This window comes from Mytilus californianus, unplaced genomic scaffold (assembly GCF_021869535.1).
Source record: "Mytilus californianus isolate M0D057914Y unplaced genomic scaffold, xbMytCali1.0.p SCAF_10, whole genome shotgun sequence".
NCBI lineage: Eukaryota > Metazoa > Mollusca > Bivalvia > Mytilida > Mytilidae > Mytilus > Mytilus californianus.
The window spans coordinates 55,274,842-55,294,467 of record NW_026262582.1 but is presented as its reverse complement, the minus strand read 5'-3'; the positions used below and the strand labels follow the sequence as shown (position 1 = coordinate 55,294,467).

At 31.9% G+C, this 19,626-nt stretch overlaps 1 protein-coding gene and 2 long non-coding RNA genes across 4 annotated transcripts in view; 2 read left to right on the top strand and 1 right to left on the bottom strand.

The window, feature by feature from the left end:
- The first annotated feature begins 1,326 nt into the window (after positions 1 to 1,326).
- Positions 1,327 to 19,626, top strand: part of LOC127718952 (uncharacterized) — a 126,651-nt gene continuing 108,351 nt past the window's right edge. Inside the window, exon 1 of the long non-coding RNA XR_007990058.1 lies at positions 1,327 to 1,361. This is a non-coding gene — a long non-coding RNA (uncharacterized LOC127718952). The remainder of the gene's footprint in view (positions 1,362 to 19,626) is intronic.
- The window catches only part of LOC127718932 (uncharacterized), a 91,890-nt gene continuing 74,764 nt past the window's right edge, over positions 2,501 to 19,626 (bottom strand). For both annotated transcript variants that reach the window (XR_007990026.1, XR_007990025.1), the window contains one exon: positions 2,501 to 2,741. This is a non-coding gene — a long non-coding RNA (uncharacterized LOC127718932). The remainder of the gene's footprint in view (positions 2,742 to 19,626) is intronic.
- LOC127718921 (uncharacterized) lies at positions 8,232 to 17,265 on the top strand. Its single transcript, XM_052225021.1, has 4 exons — positions 8,232 to 8,364; positions 12,159 to 12,278; positions 13,044 to 13,222; positions 14,570 to 17,265. The coding sequence occupies exons 1-4, from the start codon at positions 8,316 to 8,318 to the stop codon at positions 14,648 to 14,650; spliced, it is 429 nt and encodes a 142-aa protein (XP_052080981.1). The 5' UTR covers positions 8,232 to 8,315; the 3' UTR covers positions 14,651 to 17,265.

Sequence of the window (19,626 nt, the reverse complement as noted above, 5' to 3'; positions counted from 1 at the left end):
TGACTGAGGGGCGTGGCAAAATAATCTCCATGGAAATGAGATGTGCCACGGCTAATACAACTGTATACCAAATATCAGTGACCTACCACTAGTGGTTCAGTTAAAACTGACCAAATCACAAACGTATTTAAAAATAAGGAGATGTGGTATGATTGCCAATGAGACAACTATCCACAAAGTTCAACTGAAGTTGACCTTCCATTAGTGGTTCCCTATGCCGCCGTCAGAAACAGCATACCTAAGTCTCGCTTTTTTGACCCCGTCAAGGCGAGACAAAAACTCGTTCGCACTTAAAAAACACGACCAATTCATGTAAAAACACGTTTCAAGCCGGACAACCTACCGTGAAGTCATTAATTCAAGCCCATTTGAATCCATATTTAAGCGACCTTCGATTGTAACCTTCCTTTGAGATGGGTTGCGCATGCCATTGTGATAAGCATGTCCAGTGATTGAAACGAAAATCAGCTAAAAATGTTAAAAAAACAATCTTATAAAGGTTGTGTATATTGTTTTCTATGGAACATGTGTTTTTCTGAATACGTTATTAATTTGTTTAAATTCGAGAGGCATAATTTTGGCAGCTTATGCCCCTTTAAGCTAAGTTTCTATTCTGTCGATTGTTGCTGATTGCAATAATCAGTGAAAATTGACATAATAGAAACTTATATGTTTTATAATAGTATTTATAATTTGACGGTCATTAAGATTTTAAAGATTTATATACATGGGCTGTCACATAGGGAAAGTCGGACCTGAACGAGGAAGTTAGAAGTCCTAAATCGACATTCAAATACAAAGCCTGTTTTGAATTTTGATAGTCCAATTAAAATAGAATATAATTCCTGACTAAAATCTCTTTTTTGTTGATCTTGTATTGCTGATAATTATTTCTGTTTACAGCTTCTCTCTATTTCCTATAGTTTTTGCCATGGGGTAAAAATTGTCATTTAAGAGCAAATAAACTCATCATAGATATCAGTTTTATTGATTTTGTTAAATTACACGTGTATATGATAAATTGTCGTGTTTAAAGAAGTTTATATACATGATACATTATATATATATATATATTTTTTTTTTAATTTTCATCTAGCAATTCAGATCTTTTCGTTTGATAAAAAATACAGTCTATTCCTTGAACATAATCCAGTTTTGAAGCAGATCAATTGAAAAACAAAACCATAATTCAAGTTATTCAAGTATTAATAAATCTGGGTATAAAAAGTCACGCCGTTAACGTAGAATTTTGAGTAGTTGCTTAGGAATCTGGGACATAATATAATAGTCCCAGTTAAGGATGTAGTCAGATGAAATTCAATAAAAAGCTCCGCTGGGCGCAGCTTGATACGACCGCAGAGGTCGAACCCTGAACAGTTGGGGCAAGTATGGACACAACATTCAAGCTTGATACAGCACTGAATTTGGATTGTGATTAAATATTTGACACAGCATAGGTTTCTGACACAGAATGAATGTGGTTTAAGAACTTAAAAGTTGTAAATTTACCTATTCAAACCATATCATTATTATTTGCTTTTATATATAAATCAGAAATAACCAATTTAAAAATGGAAAATTTTAAAGAAAAAAAAAGGAAAAAAAGGGAAAAAAAATCCCTCCCCAAATTTTTTGAACCCCCTTATGATTCATCACCCCCAAACTCAATCCCAGCCTTCCCTTTGTGGTATGGTACCTTGCAGTACAATTTCAGAGAGATCCATACACTTGAACACAAGTTATTGTCTGGAAACTAGAAAAATGCTTGTTTTTAGGCCCCTTTTTGGCCCCTAATTCCTAAACGTTAAGGGCATATACCCCCAAACTCAAACCCCACTTTCCCATTGTGATATGGAACCTTGTAGTACAATTTCATAAAGATCCATACACTTACACACAAGTTATTGTCCTGAAATTAGAAAAATGCTTGTTTTTTGCCCCTTTTTGGCCCCTAATTCCTAAATTTTTGTGGCAATTACCCCCAAAATCAATCCCAGCCTTCTCTTTGTAGTATGGTACCTTGTAGTACAATTTCAGAAAGATCCATACACTTACACACAAGTTATTGTCCTGAAACTAGAAAAATGCTTGTTTTTTCCCCTTTTTTGGCCCCTAATTCCTAATATTTTGAGGCAATTACCCCCAAAATCAATCCCAGCATTCCCTTTGTGATATGGAACCTTGTGGTACAATGTCAGAGAGATCCATACACTAACACACAAGTTATGTCTGGAAGTTACAAAAATGCTTATTTTTGGCCCCTTATATATAAATCAGAAATAACCAATTTAAAAATGGAAAATTTTAAAGAAAAAAAAAGGAAAAAAAGGGAAAAAAAATCCCTCCCCAAATTTTTTGAACCCCCTTATGATTCATCACCCCCAAACTCAACCCCAGCCTTCCCTTTGTGGTATGGTACCTTGCAGTACAATTTCAGAGAGATCGATACACTTGAACACAAGTTATTGTCTGGAAACTAGAAAAATGCTTGTTTTTAGGCCCCTTTTTGGCCCCTAATTCCTAAAATTTTGAGGCAATTACCCCCAAAATCAATCCCAGCCTTCCCTTTGTAGTATGGTACCTTGTAGTACAATTTCAGAAAGATCCATACACTTACACACAAGTTATTGTCCTGAAACTAGAAAAATGCTTGTTTTCCCCCTTTTTTGGCCCCTAATTCCTAAAATTTTGAGGCAATTACCCCCAAAATCAATCCCAGCATTCCCTTTGTGATATGGAACCTTGTGGTACAATGTCAGAGAGATCCATACACTAACACACAAGTTATGTCTGGAAGTTACAAAAATGCTTATTTTTGGCCCCTTTTGGGCCCTAATTCCTTAACTGTTGGTACCGTAACCCCCAAACTCAATCCCAACCTTTCTTTTGTGGTATTGAACCTGATGGTAAAATTTCATAGATCCATTTACTTAAACTAAAATTAGAGTGCGAAAACCAATGTGTCTTCGGACGACGACGACGACGACGCCAACGTCATACCAATATACGACCACAAAATTTTTTTTGCGGTCGTATAAAAAATCTGGAATTTAAAATTGATATTATAAATCAGAAGAGCATTAGTTAAGGAACAATATAAGCTAATAAACTGCTTCGCTGAGCGCAGCTGGATACGCCCGCAGAGGTCCAACCCTGAACAGTTGGGGCAAAAATGGACACAATATTCAAGCTTGATACAGGTCTGAATTTGGATTGCATTAAATATTTGACATATTATAGGTTTCTAAATAAATGTAGTCAAAGAACTTGAAATTGGTTATATTAATTGAATTTATATTCAATTAAAGATTTCTTGCTGTTGTGCAATACACTGTGCTGTTGCGCAATACTTAGTAAATCTGTTGTCAGACTATAAACAATTAAAGTTCAATTAATTCTCAATGTCATATTAGAAATTTATGAAAATGTAAAGGGAGCTTACATCAATAGATATAAACAATTCACCAAAGTTTCATGAGAATTGCTGACAGCAGTTTTGAGTTATTGTCCGAAAACTGGAAAATCCCCACTTTTTTAATGAATAAAACCTCATAACTCAGAAATGTTAAATGTAAAATTTATAAAATTCTAAACGGAGCTTACATCAATAGATATAAACAATTCACCAAAGTTTCATAAGAACTGCTGAAAGCATTTTTGATTTTTTGTCCAAAAACTGGAAAATCCCCCCTTTTTTATGAATAAAACCTTGTAACTCGGAAACGTAAAATCTAAAATATATAAAAATCGAAAGGGAGCTCATGTCAATAGATATAAACAATTCACCACAATTTCTTGCAAGTTGGTGAAAGCATTCTTGAGTTATTGTCCGAAACTGGAAAATCCCCCTTTTTTAATGAATAAAACCCCATAACTCGGAAACGCAAAATCTAAAATTTATAAAAAACAAAAGGGAGCTCACGTCAATAGATATAAACAATTCACCAAAGTTTTATGCAAATTGGTTAAAGCGTTTTTGAGTAAATTTCCGACAATCACATGTTGACGACGGACGGACAGACGGACAACAGTATACCATAATACGTCCCGTAAACGGGCGTTTTTAAACATAAAAATGGGAAAAAGGCTGACCCGGAATTTTACCTTATATTTAGCATTGGCATTATTTGTGTCTCAAATCGTAAGAAAAGAAATCTAGAATCTGCTTAAATTTTGGTAATGACCTTTTATGAGCTATTGAAGTCTTCTATGGAAAGAAACATTGGTGATATGAGGCAAAATATTTTACCCTGTATTGTAGGTAAAAAAACCAAGGAGTCCGAACATCTTACAAAATTTCCTTAACCTGAACTGACTACATCCTTATATCTTGAAACAAGAAAACAACTTGTTTTTGCATAGAAAGGATATGTTTAATGGTCATTCTCAAATGATTTAACTTCTTTTCGTGCGTGCTGAGCAATGGCAAAATCGATGACAAGAATAACAAAATTCAATTCAAATCAAATAATTCAGTCAAATCTTTATTGTCATACACAACAAAACATAGTATGTGACACAACATAACAAAATGAAAACAAACAATATTAACAAGATCATATATATACATTATGAAAGTAAATGTTTCGAGTTCCCTGATCTCAGTTCTATAGATTGTTTTAAAAAGGAATCGAGCTTATTTACCTGAATGTGTGATCTTGGGTTGAGGATATTATATGTAATTTAATCTATATCATTTAAATCCATAAAATGCGTGTTCTCATTAAAAATAACAAACTTTTTTTGGCAGTTTTTGAATAATCTTTCTTCTCTTGGTATTTTAAGATACCTATCCTTTAATTTCTATTAATAAATTGTGGTCACTTATTCTAAATTTTGTGATCAGTTTTCTAAATTCAAATTGTGAGCAAGTTTAATATTTTCTTCTGTATTAACTTGTTTTACATATTTATAAATAGTGAGTTTGCTGTTGACCTTTATATCAGTTATTCTATCATTTATTATTTTTTCATAAAAATACTTCTATTTAAATTTTATTTGTTCTCTTATAGTTTTAGTTATCTTATGAGAGGAATATTTTCTTCAATGTGTTTATATCCATTACCGTTTCTTCTAATACATGTTTAACATATGAAAACCAAGAATAAGTTCACAAAGAGTCAAGGTTTTGAGACATAAAAAAGGATGCTTTCACAAGAGGTTAATGTCATCAGAATATAAACTAATTAGATACAATATAGATTGAAATTTAATATTAAGTTCCAGAGGAAGTCTCCCAAAGTTCCAGAGGAAGTCTCCCAAAATCAGCTAAATTTGATGAAGTTTACTAATTCCAAATGTACATTTACAAAACTGTAGATGTAACTTTTCTAAATGTGTTTTATCAATGCAATAAAAAGGGTCCAATTGTTTTCCTGTATTATTTTCTCTCTTTTTGGCTCTAAAATATGTTATAAGTACCCAAACATGTTACTTCTGAATTGTATAAAGCTATAGGTTTAACTAGTGAATCAAAGAGATTATTTGCGACTTTTTTTAACTAGTATGTGAATAACTCTTCTTATGAAAATGTCGACAAAATCAACAGTAAAACAATGCCGGTGACGATACTAATTTAAAAAAGTTATGTTCCAGAGAGGTATACGGCCAGTAGAAAATATAAATTGAGGTTTGTACTCTATGAATTTATTCGCATAGCAACATGCTAAACACGTTTTACACAGAGCTCACTTCTGACAAAAACGCACTTACTTTCAATAAAACGCGCACACTTTAAATTCGCCTGTGACGGTGGTCACTTTGTTTACCTGTTTTTACTAATTGGTCCTGACGTGTACGTAAATGCGGAACATAACTGTTTAATGGAAAATGATAATAACTATTATGATATAAAGATGATATTTACTGTCCATGAATACGAGAAGATGAAGATTATAAGTCAATATGACAGGTAAAACTTAGTATTGTTTATAGTTCCGTAACTATTTCTTCTGAGACCGACCATGTCGGGTTACTTCCTGTTTCTTGCAAGTGCGTGACAACCGACCGGGCTCGTTATCCATAGGAACTATAAATATGGCGTCACCCACCGGGCCGGTTCAGGGCAGTCTACCGCTTAAAAGATTTGAAATGAGCATACGCTCATACTTTGGCTTGCAGATATGGAACATCAAATAAAGCAACAAGTAGTGGAACATTAAATAAAGAAACAAGTAGACTAGCCGCCACCGTACTTTAATATTTATCGTATGCCAACATGTAGCCATTATATTATGTCTTTTAACAGTGGTGGATCCAAAACTTTAGAACTTTTTATGAGGGGGGCACTGACTGCCATAAGAGGGGGCCCCGCTACAGTCATGCTTCAGTGATTCCCTATATAATCAACCAATTTTTTCCCACGAAAAGGGGGGGGGGCGGGTCCCCCAGGCCCCCCTCCCCCTGGATCCGCTTATGTTTAACTAAACATTTTGTTTATATTGACGTAATTTGCCCAATATCCCAGAACTTGGGGAGACAACGAAGCCAAACAGTAGGAAATCACGATACCCGTTACACTCAGGGACTAGCTATAACCTGCTGTACTCGTCGTTTACTATTTTAATAGGAGGGAAATGATAACATTATATGGAAATTTTGTTTTTATTTCAATTTACTTTTATTGTTACTATTTACCAGAACGTTTTCTTGTGAATTTAAAATTAATAGCGTACTTGCTAAAACGGGAAAAATATGAAAAGATCAATTTTTCAGTGTTTACAAGGGGGGTAATATTTCGACACTAGATTTCCCACTGCTAAAGTTGCGTGGTAGAATCTATATTTTCTTGCACAATCTTTTTAACGTTTTTTTTAATAATGAGTAACACCGATTGACCCGAGCTTTAATTGGCGTAAATGACACATCAGTGGCGGATCCAGGGGGGGGGGCGGGTTCCGGGGGTTGGAACCCCCTTTTTTTTTACGATCAATGCTTTTGAATGGGGACATATGCCCCCCTTTATCCTGGGTTGAAACCCCCTTTTAAAAATGGCTGGATCCGCCCCTGCATCATTCAACAATCGGTTCTTACAGTACTGTGACATAGATAATGTACGGGAACGTGCACGGATTCGAAGGTTAATAAATAAACTGCTTCGCTGAGCGCAGTTGGATACGCCCGCAGAGGTCCAACGCTGAACAGTTGGGGCAAAAATGGACACAATATTCAAGCTTGATACAGGTCTGAATTTGGATTGTATTAAATATTTGACATATTATAGGTTTCTGAATAAATGTAGTCAAAGAACTTGAAATTGGTTATATGAATTGAATTTATATTCAATTAAAGATTTCTTGCTGTTGTGCAATACACTGTGCTGTTGCGCAAGACTTAGTAAATCTGTTGTCAGACTATAAACAATTAAAGTTCAATTAATTCTCAATGTCATATTAGAAATTTATGAAAATGTAAAGGGAGCTTACATCAATAGATATAAACAATTCACCAAAGTTTCATGAGAATTGCTGACAGCATTTTTGAGTTATTGTCCGAAAACTGGAAAATCCCCACTTTTTTAATGAATAAAACCCCATAACTCAGAAATATAAAATGTAAAATTTATAAAATTCTAAACGGAGCTTACATCAATAGATATAAACAATTCACCAAAGTTTCATAAGAACTGCTGAAAGCATTTTTGATTTTTTGTCAGAAAACTGGAAAATCCCCCTTTTTTTATGAATAAAACCCTGTAACTCGGAAATGTAAAATCTAAAATATATATAAATCGAAAGGGAGCTCATGTCAATAGATATAAACAATTCACCACAATTTCTTGCAAGTTGGTGAAAGCATTCTTGAGTTATTGTCCGAAAACTGTAAAATCCCCCTTTTTTTTAATGAATAAAACCCTATAACTTAGAATCGTAAAATCTAAAATTTATAAAAAACGAAAGGGAGCTCACGTCAATAGATATAAACAATTCACCAAAGTTTTATGCAAATTGGTTAAAGCGTTTTTGAGTTAATGTCTGACATGTTGACGACGGACGGACGGACTGACGGACAGACAGACGGACAACGGTATACCATAATACGTCCCGTAAACGGGCGTATAAAAACCAAGTGGTGTGCCAACAGTTATCAATATTTATTATCATTATATAACAAGATTAGAAAAAAGATAGGTATGAAATTCAGTTTCTGCAGGATTTACCTTCGTAAACAAATCCTTCAACCAAATGATGATTATTTAGGTACGTAGTGGTGCGTTATTATTACCATATGCCGAATTGGTAAACATTACTTCCGGTTACCTGTTACAGGTATTCTTACATGTTTACGAGAGAATACCTTATGATCCAACAATACAAATGGCAAACATTTATGTGTTTATTGTCTTTTTAGGACTACCAGCATGCAGTAAGTCATACAACTGGCATATAATAGGGAAAAGTAGAAATGGTCTAATGATAAATAAATAACAAGTAATATTCGAAGTATGTTTCCTGATGTCTCATACATTGTAGATGGCGCCTTCCAACAATCAGGAAATACATTTCAGTATAAATCAAATTGCTGGTCAACAACCAGCTACCGTAAGGAAACAACTACCGTCACCTGCCGGTTGACCTGGCATAATGCAACAACATAATTAATGTTAAATACATGTACTCTATATTTTTACATGTAATACTGCTGTTTATTAGGGTTCATAGGTATAGTCCTATAAGTTTTAGGACTAATGATAATGATTATAATAACATATGACATTGCATTCTGATTCTATTTTTTTACTTTTCATGCTGATATTTTCATCTTTTGAAATGAGAATTTATATTGGAATATCTCAAATTCCTTTAGCACTTTCCAACCTGATATGTCTGAACAACAACAAAATAGCTAATCTATTGTCTCTCTTATGTCTAAATTTAATCGACCAAACAACATTAAAAGTGTTAACAAAATTTCTTCCTGACCTACTAAAGAAATTAATAAATCTACCACAGCTTAAACATTTTATTCTCAAGTAAGGGAGTTTGACAACATCTAGCAATATTTTTGAATTTAATACGATTTCAAAATTTTTAAAACACAATTCTAGCAAATAGATATTTAACAATAATGTAAATAATAATTTTACTCTCATGACCATGTAGTTTGGATTACAAAATGGATAAAGTATAAAAATTCGTTAAAATTGTTTCAGGAAGGAATTTGTTTTTAAATATATGAAATTAAAATTTACATGAAAAGGTAGATGAATTGTTATTTTTTACATTTTGATCTGTTTTCTTATGATTTAGGATAGCAATATTTAGTTGTGAGTTTTTTTAACATTTATAATTCAAGTAAACTTGCTTATTTGAAAATTTTATTTTGCTACACAGTTCTGAGTTTTCCCCAGGATTTTTTGATGACGCTGTGGTAAGCGCATGATATAAGATTGATTCACCTTTCGCATTTGCGACGTAATGTTACATTTACTTACAACTGCCATGTTGGTTATAATAGAAAAAGACCTGCATTTTTATACACATATATATATGCATTATCACAAATGAAAATAAGTTACATTTTTATTATAAAGGTTGGGCGTAAAGGGGGGAGGGGTATTTGCACGGAAGAACGCGAAATAAAATTACCATTTCACGATGAACGAACAATTAAAAATTTCTTGCACGTTGATCTTTTTACCGATTTCCCTAAACACGGTGAATAACGACCCTTTTTCACGGCTGCACGTGAAATAAAAATGGCAATACACGTTGCACGAAAATAACCCTTTACCACCCTCATAAAGCTTTTCATTAAAATGCCTAGATAATTTTAATAATTTGATTTCATTACTATCCCTCTCCATCTTTTCTTATAAGAGTGATTATGTACAATGTAGCACAGTAGGTATACCCTTTCTCTTACTTTTAGTTTTTTAACTTAAACTAATGTATTTCATTTACAGCTTCATACAAATGTAATTAACTGACACTTGTTTAAAAAGTTTCCAATGGCCAAATTGGACTGTTTCCATCAACTATTATTAATATTTACATCTTTCAAATTAAAAATTCACAATTAAAATCAATATTTTATTTCATATCAAAGGAAAAAGTGGATTACCCCTTCTATAAGTAGTTAAATGTTAATGCAGACATGTTTAAATAAAGGCTAACATACTTCCAAGATGCATCTTATAGAAACCTCATTTTTGTTGAAGGATTTTTTTTTATCATTTAAGGTGGGTTATTAATGAAAAATTATATTTGCCAATTCAAACATAAATACCAACTTTAAAGGTTGTGTTTGATAACTTTATAAATGTTTGAATTATTGCCACCAGAAATATTTGACAATACTGGTTTTAGTACTTTTCCCGCCTAAATTGTCTCCCTTCTACAACTTCCTGTTCCTATTTACACTGTGACCAAATGGATGTTTCTATGCATCATTAAATGCCATTTCATATCCAAGCAATCCCCTGTTAAATATCGATTTTAAAATAACTTTTAATTGACATTTATTGATAATTGGATGGCAAAACACAATAATTTATATTTATTTACGTGATTTTGTTGTGTTTTATCCTCTATTAGATTTTGAAACAAACGATGCAAGGACAAGTAATCGCAAAATACTGGCTTGTAATGAATCCCTGGACAACGGGAATACTTCCTTCATTCAAGCAATGAAAATTCACCAGTTTAGTTGTAACCACTAAACAGTAATGAATTTATAATCGTAAATGATTGAAAAAATAGACAAAAACCATGTTGTCAGAGAAAGGGTAAACCTTTCCTTAAATACTTTGGGAATGATTTAAAGAGCACTATCCACCTAGTTCATGAAATTTCTGCACCTTTTTATTCTTAAAATTACTCTGGAAAATAAATAGGTCTTTAACAGTCAGATCTGTCAATGACGCCATTTTGTTCTTTCATTGAACTGATCCCTCCTATATTTGACTTCGTTACTAGGTGAATAATCAATCTCAGACAAATCAACCAGTCGATCACATGATCGAAATTGTAAAGCTAAACACCGGAAATTTGAAAATTGAAAAACAATAGCGCTGATATTTGATTGGATACCGCTGTGGTCTGCCCACTAGCACAGCACTGAAATGCGATAGTGCTGATTTCCGCAGCGCTAAAACGGCCTGGGGAGTTTTTTACCTATGGTAGCACATTGATAGTAAAAACAGCAAACAGCAAATAGAAAAAAAGTAAAATGAAAATATCAGAAAACAAAAAGAAATAGAGAAAATTGCCCTCGAGGTCATATGTTTTAGGACTACATAATGTATAGGTTGAACCGTTCATAATATTGTTTTATAAATTACAGAATCAGAGCTCAGACATAAATAAGTCTAAATCTGCTTTTGACTCATAGAGGTCTAAATTTGTAGGTTTCAAGATTTGTCTCCCTTTAATTTAAGACAAATTATGACTTCAATAAGTCAATTAGTGTTAAGCAAGAAATATTTGACCTGAATTAAAAAGTTGAATATATTGACTCCTGCAAGTCGATAATCATAAGTTACCAAAATTGGTCAACTTCTAGACCCAAACATACATGTATTTATAAAAAGGTCAAGCATCTACATGAAATTATGACAACATTGAAAGACGATGCTTTGTCTTCTAAAGAAAAATATGCATGAGAGCCTAAAAAAACAGAGATTATGTTTATTTACTTTACAATGCAACCATCTATTACCACACAAAATGAGGAAAATAATCATATGTTAAGTAAAAATGTTCAATTAGATAATTAAATATAGATAGCTCAGGTCCTTGTGAACTCTCAGACAGGTTTATGATGTCATAGGTGGTGCACTTTGGCCACCAATTAAAATTAAGTCTTTTCATAAACATAAATTTACCTAAACAAGTCTGTCATTTTCTGACTTAAATAAGTCTGAAAATGAAAACATATTTTTATAATAAATACATTTTTTGACTTCTGTACATGTGATGATTGAAGATATATTTTTAGGAAACTGTATTGCTGATCGATAACAGCAGGTGAGTAACTCCTTCAAGGAAGGGATTCAGCAAATCAAAACAACATTTTTCAATTTGAATAGTTTTTTAACTTTTAAATATTGTATACATATGCCTGAAATCAAAGGATGAAGACACCTAGTGTCATCAGTTTTTATGTTAACAATGAAAACAGTGATGCACAGTTAATAAAGGCAATCATTGAATTTGTAGGTACAGCATTAGAGTGTTATGTATGTGAAGCACAGAACAGCAACAAAGATAAATGTGTAAAAACAACAATACAGTGTAGGCAGGAAGAAGATACTTGTCGAACACAGATTAAATGGCAGCGTAAGTTAGTACAAAAACACATGATGGTTCGTGAAAATATCAGACCAAACTTAAGTGAAATGTGCGAAATATTCTCACATACATATATGTGGATGGAAAAAGATATCAAACATCTCAGTTCAAATAAACCAACATATTTAGAAAAAATAATAATCTAACCAACCATAATTTAAGGGCAGTTTTTATCCCATGGTGAATTTTTGAAAATTTGCATAAAAGTACAAGCTATTTTTCACCTAGACACTTCAATTATGTAATAAAAACATACCTTCATGTACTACTTTTAAAGAAAATAGGGTCGAAATTTTAGACATTTACAAATATTTTGGTTTTCTGGACATTTCTATCCTGTGGACTGACATACATGTACCCAACTTTTTTTTTTCATAAGGTAAACATTAGCGGATTTTGTATAAACATTTGAAATATCTTCTTAACATATATATGCTCTGAATTTGTGTATAAATTCTTTGGATATAATTCAATTTTATTAAATTTTCCTAATTTTAGAAAAAAAAACTTTTTGCTGAATATTTAATCGAAAAAAAAATCCATGGTCAATTTCTTCATGAAAATTGGTACAGATAATCTTCATACATAATCAAGCCAAATGTCAATTTTTAAAAAGAGGAGTCCATGAGCTCATTTTCAAACTAATGCCCTTACCTGTCAATCTTTGCAACATAAACTACAATGTAGAAACACAACATAGTTTTCTTTACTTAGGAACAGGAACTTCATGTATAATTTGTTCATTGTTCACAGAGCCTTTGTTTTGGCAACCAAGGAGTGAAAGATATCATTACATATCTAAAACATGTGATACATCAACACACTGTCAGCAGGAGAGTGTTGGTCTAGGTGTCAGATGTATGAAAGATTGGTATCGAGATTGGACATGTGTAGAATGTTGTCAAGGGGATCGATGTAATTACTACACAACAGTAAGTATTCTATAAAATAAGCAACCTTAGAAAAATGACAGTGCTTTGAAAGCTGTCTGGTATGTGAACAGTCGAAAAAGGGGATAACTTTGTTGTACTTTATGCTTGGCCTATGTAAAGGATAGGTTTCAAATTGGATTTACATTGAGTTAATCTGAGCATAAAACAAATGCTTTACACCATGGTCTTTAAACATCCATGTTGTAGATCAGTAAAAAACGTGTGTTCTCAGTAAAGAAGTCCATCATGCATTGCATCTCTTTCAACGGACAGGCCAATGAGCTAAGCTGAAAATTTTTGAATATTGTGTAAACTAAATTTTATTTACACAATACATTATCATGGAGCAGGAACCACAAAGCATATGAATCAATTGCCAGTAGGATATTACAATTTTTTAAATTTTAACCCTGTGAAGGAACCACAAAGATCAGCCTTATATTACTGACATATTGGGGGAGCATTAGTATGCTAATTTATTCATATAAATCTGTAAAAGCTAGTGCACTGGACCAGTTAAGACATGTGTTTAAGGTCAAGGAACAGTAAATGGGCTATGTCACAGATTTTGCTAAAATTCTGCATACAATCTTGGCTCATCGAACTTTAACTGAAAATCGAAAAAATAATGTATTTATCTCTTTTCTTATCTGAAATATTACTGATTGAATTCTTTCAAAATTGGTTGACATTTGTAAAGAAAGTACATAAAATTTGCGAAAAACCTTCTTAATTTGTCTTAAAATCATCAAATCTCTAATTTCTAATACGTAAATTTTTTCTTAAAAAAAATATATATTGTTGATACATAAATTCCCGTTTTAATGATGTAAAATAATCATATGGTCACCGAATTCATTTTTGTCTAATAATCAATCTGTTACCTAGTTGATAGTGAAAAACATAAAAAAATTAACGTTTTACAGCCTACAACGCGATGACATTACAATTATATGGACATTTTGTGGTATTTTTTTCACATAAAACACCACTTTGAATGATGTATACCGTAAAAACAAAGTTGGTGACCCAATCATTATTTTACATCATTAAAACTGAAATTTATGTATCAACAACATATAAATTAGAGATTTGATGATTTTAAGACAAATTTAAGAAGGTTTTTCGCCGATTTTATGTGCTTTCTAAACAAATGTTCACCTATTTTGAAAGAATTCAATCAGTAATATTTCAGATGATAAAAAAGATTATTTTTTCGATTTTCAGTTGTAGTTCAATGAGCCAGAGTTGTATGCAAAATTTTAGCAGCCTATAGGTCAATGATACAGAACAAAAAACATTTTTAAAAAGTTGATTTATCTTAATGTTTTTTTTAATTTTAAATAGCTTGGAGCAGAAACCACAAAGATCAGCCTTATATTACTGGTAACGATGGTTGTACTACAGTTATTCTTCAGACACAGATAGTAGATAAGAAATAACATCAATTTACACATTTATTCAGATTAATACATATTTTTCAATTGTTCATTTAATCTGGTCATTGCATGTGTAAAATTTATTTCCTGCAGAAATTTGTATCAGCTGATTGGTTTTCTTCTCGGGAATTCATTTAATCATGATTGTAACGAGAGGGTTTAGCTCATATAGCAATGTGAGCTATTGTCATCACTTGACGTTAGTTTTCTGTCTGTCTTCCATTTATTTCATAAAAATCTTCTCTTTTGTTTCAATTGAAACCAAATTTTTAATATTTCAAATATTTCTAAAATTATCCCACCATCAATAAAGATGGTCACAAGGCTAGAAATAACAAACAGGTTAAAAGAAAGTAATGTCTATCATCTTGATAATTGTTAGAGGTTTTCAGAATGTCAAGAATCCCTTCTGTCCATTTTTTATCAAAATTTTTCAGGTGATTCTGTATTGGAGCTGTTTTCTTAAAAACTATAATATATAGAAAGTCTTCAAATAAGTCATCACGATTGAAATCCTCAGATAACTCCTTGTATGAGTTATTGCCCTTTGAAGATTTTTATCCATTTTTGTGTTTTTTTGGCAGGAAGTATTATAGATAGAGAGAAGCTGTAAATAGAAAATAAGATCTACTAAAAGGTCAAATGACAGAAAGTCAATTGATTACTTTTAGGAGTTATTGCAATTAAATGATGATCTTCAACAAATTATATTGTGTTTACATAATATCTTGAAAACTATAATAGATAGACTGAATCTTAATAATTAGAAAGCATATATGATCTGCAGCATAAGATTTATAAATAAGTCATTATGAATGAAATCCTCAATGGATTCTTTAAAGGAGTTATTGCCTCTAAATTACATTTTTGAACATTTTTTTGTAAATCACATTTGTTTATCTAGAAAACTTTAGTAGATAATGGACAGGTCCAGCAAAAATTATCAGCAAGAAATTTTGGTCTACATAGTTCTCATTCAAGACACATTTTATTATTGCATTGTTTTAATTGTAATGCATAAATGACAGGTGAGCAATAACAGGTGAGCAATAACAGCTCCTGGAGCCTCTAGGTAAACAACATAATGAACATGTAGCTGTACAATACATTTACTCAGGTGGAATTCATGTAAATTTAATTCATGTCCATCACGTTTTAAATTTTAACAGCTTGCAATGTGCTAAACAATCTAGAAAACTTTGAATTGTTAATGGTGAGAAAACAGGTGATCAGAATGAAAGTGTAATCACAAACTAAACTAAGAAAAAAATATATATATGTAAACCATTTGAAAATGAAGTGCCATATGACACAATTGCTGTTTTTATTAAATTTGGTAATGCATTTTAACAAAGTTTACAAAATGTTTGATGTTTTTTGTCCTTGAAATGTTTGTAAATAGTCTGTTCATTGTAAATTATTTCACTAAGAATTGTACAGTACCACATATGTTATATTTTCATTGAAGTTTAAGTATCCATTCCAAATTTAACAGATGAATGTGCAAAATGACAAAGCAATATTTTTACAAATCTTTAACATTGTAATTAGAATTTTTATTGAAAGGATAAGGTAGATATTGCTCTTTTATATGGCAATACTACTCCTTAGCTCACCTGGCCAAAATTCCATCCGTCGTCGTCCGTTAACTTTTACAAAAATCTTCTCATCTGAAACCTCTGGGCCAAATTTAACCAAACTTGGCCACAATCGTCATTGGGATATCTAGTTTAAATAATATGTCCAATGACCCTGCCTGCCAACCAAGATGGCCAACATGGCTAAAAATAGAACATAGGGGTAAAATGCAAATGTAAATATAACCTTCTCAAATGATGCTTCCTTAATGATTTTTATGCAACCTACAACAAATGAGAATACGGTTATTAATCTGGGCATGTGTATTATATTTTATTACTCCTCGCTAGCGATAGATGATGATTCTGCTTAAAAGTCAAATAGAAATACTGTAAATTCAGAAATTATTGCCATGTTTTTATTATTGCGAAAAATGCGACAGGGTTATAATCGCAATAATTTAAACTCGCATTTTGAATTTTTTTATATGAATTAAACAGGATTTTTCTCAATATCGCAAAAATTAAAATCGCATTTTAGTCTAAAATGACAAAGTCGCAATAATAAATGCACGCAATAATTTCTGAATTTACAGTAGAAACTATTTTACACTTTAATTTGAAAATCATCAAGATTTGGTTTGGCAGATTTATTGCAAATACAAATACAGAAAGAGTAAATTATTTTGTTTTCATCAGTTGATACATAAAACTTATATCTTTATGGATTTAAGCAATGGAAAGTTTCATGCAAAGATTTAATTATATGTTGATTTCACTTATTTACTGTCATATAATAAATGCTATTATGTTTCCTCAATAGTATACTTTTCATTTCAAAACTAAAATGCTTCAGGAATAATTGATGATTTAAATTCCACTTTTGTATTCATGTAACAATATATGTATGTATATATATTTGGTTATACATTTGTACTGTAATCATTCCACTATGTACATATAATGGTTTTTTTATGTATATAATGTATTTTGGTATAAAATGTATTTTAATAAACTTTCTAAATAATTTGTTTCACAATTTATCAGTTTCCCAAATTAATTTTATTCCACACCTTACTGTGTCTGTCTAAATATGCAATTGCCCCACATGTTGATAGAGGTTATATTTTGCAGTCCATGAAATGTGTTTATCCCAAACCCATTGAAATATTAACCTCATTTATAACTTGCTTTTGACAACATTATTTGGATTTCATGTTTGTATGCAACTTTTTTTTAGAAAGAAGTTGATAGATATGAAACTTTTAATCTCAGAGTATATGTATTTCCTGCAAGCATTTTAGCATTGCTGCAATATGTTTTTTAAATAACAATTAAATACTTGGAGTTTGGATATCTTTTTTAAGCAAACTTGGCACTCATACCACATCTTCTTATATCTATGGTCTGCTTGGCTGTATGAGCTATTGTTATCACTTTACCTATATTATATAGAACTTTTTTGTTAAGCCTTCAACATTTTGTCATGGAAGCCAGACATAGTGATCATACATGCTGCCATCGACGTCGTCAATATTCAGGTTCAGACTGTTTTTTTTTTTTTTTAGGCATCAATAACTTGCGGATCCTTCATGGAATTTAAGGAAACTAGAATAGAAGTTTTTTTTATGATCAAAAGATAGTATCAAAAGCAAAACTTTGAAAATACATTTCTCCATTTTGCTGTATTTTGCTGATATATATGATCTTATATTGTCTGGAAACCAAAAGTCTTAGGATGACGACAACGACATCGCCATACCATTATAAGGCCGGAAAATGTTTGCGGTCGTATGAAAACAACTTGTTTTAAGTATGGATAGTAAATATTTTTGGATAAATTCATCCAAAACAATGCGAGTCAACCTTAGAAGTGTTCAGTATGTGGTATAAAAATAAATAAAATGCTCCGCAGGGCGCAGCTTGATACGACCGCAGAGGTCGAACCCTGAACAGTTGGGGCAAGTATGGACACAACATTCAAGCTTGATACAGCTTTGCATTTAGATTGTGATTAAATATTTGACACAACATAGGTTTCTGACACAGAATGAATGTGGTCTAAGAACTTAAAAATTTTAAATTGGACATTTACCTATTATGGTCCAATATCCAAAATCTAAATACATGGTTAGATTCAGCATATCAAAGAACCCCAAGAATTCAATTTTTGATGAAATCAAACAAAGTTTAATTTTGGACCCTTTTGACCTCAATGTGGACAAAGTTGATAACGGGGCCCAAAAATCAAAAATCTAAATACATGGTTAGATTCAGCATATCAAAGAACCCCATATATTCAATTTTTGTTGAAATCAAACAAAGTTTAATTTTGGACCCCGATTTGGACCAACTTGAAAACTGGGCCCATAATCAAAAATCTAAATACATGTTTAGATTCAGCATATCAAAGAACCCTAAGAATTCAATTTTTGTTAAAATCAAACTTAGTTTAATTTTGGACCCTTTGGACCTTAATGTAGACCAATTTGAAAACAGAACCAAAAATTAAGAATCTAAATAGCCGGTAAGATTCGGCATATCAAAGAACCCCAATAATTCAATTTTTGATGAAATCAAACAAAGTTTAATTTTGGACCCTTTGGACCTCAATGTGGACCAATTTAAAAACGGGGCCCAAAATCCAAAAACTTAATACACGGTTAGATTCAGCATATTAAAGAACCCCAAGAATTCAAGAATAAAACCCCATTGAAATTGGTCAAGAAATAAGCAATTTATACGAAGTATCTTCTTTTGCACAATACTGTGCAATTGAATATTTCTTGCTATTGCGCAATACTGCAGAATTGACAATTTCTTGCTATTGTGCTATTGGATATTTCTTGCTATTGCGCAATACTGTGCAATTGAAGATTTCTTGCTATTGTGCAATACTGTGCAATTGAAGATTTCTTGCTATTGTACAATACTGTGCAATTGAAAATTTCTTGCTATTGCCCAATACTTATTATATAATAATTTACACATTCTGTTTGGTGTGTATCTCCTACCATATCATTATTATTTGCTTTTAAATATAAATTAGAAATAACCAACTTAAAATGGAAAATTTTAAAAGAAAAAAAAAGGAAAAAAAGAAAAAAAAGGAAAAAAAAAAAATCCCCCCCCAAATTTTTTAAACCCCCTTATGATTCATCACCCCCAAACTCAATCCCAGCCTTCCCTTTGTGGTATGGTACCTTGCAGTACAATTTCAGAGAGATCCATACACTTGAACACAAGTTATTGTCTGGAAACTAGAAAAATGTGTTTTTGGCCCCTTTTTGGCCCCCAATTCCTAAACGTTTCGGGCAATTACCCCCAAACTCAATTCCAGCTTTCCCTTTGTGATATGGAACCTGTCATGAAACTAGAAAAATGCTTG

Coding starts and splice junctions, on each gene's coding strand:
- LOC127718921 (XM_052225021.1), top strand. CDS start 8,316: ATGGCAAACATTTATGTGTTTATTGTCTTTTTAGGACTACCAGCATGC. Junction 8,365..12,158: donor TTTAGGACTACCAGCATGCA/GTAAGTCATACA, acceptor TTGAATTTGTAG/GTACAGCATTAGAGTGTTAT. Junction 13,223..14,569: donor GATGTAATTACTACACAACA/GTAAGTATTCTA, acceptor AATTTTAAATAG/CTTGGAGCAGAAACCACAAA.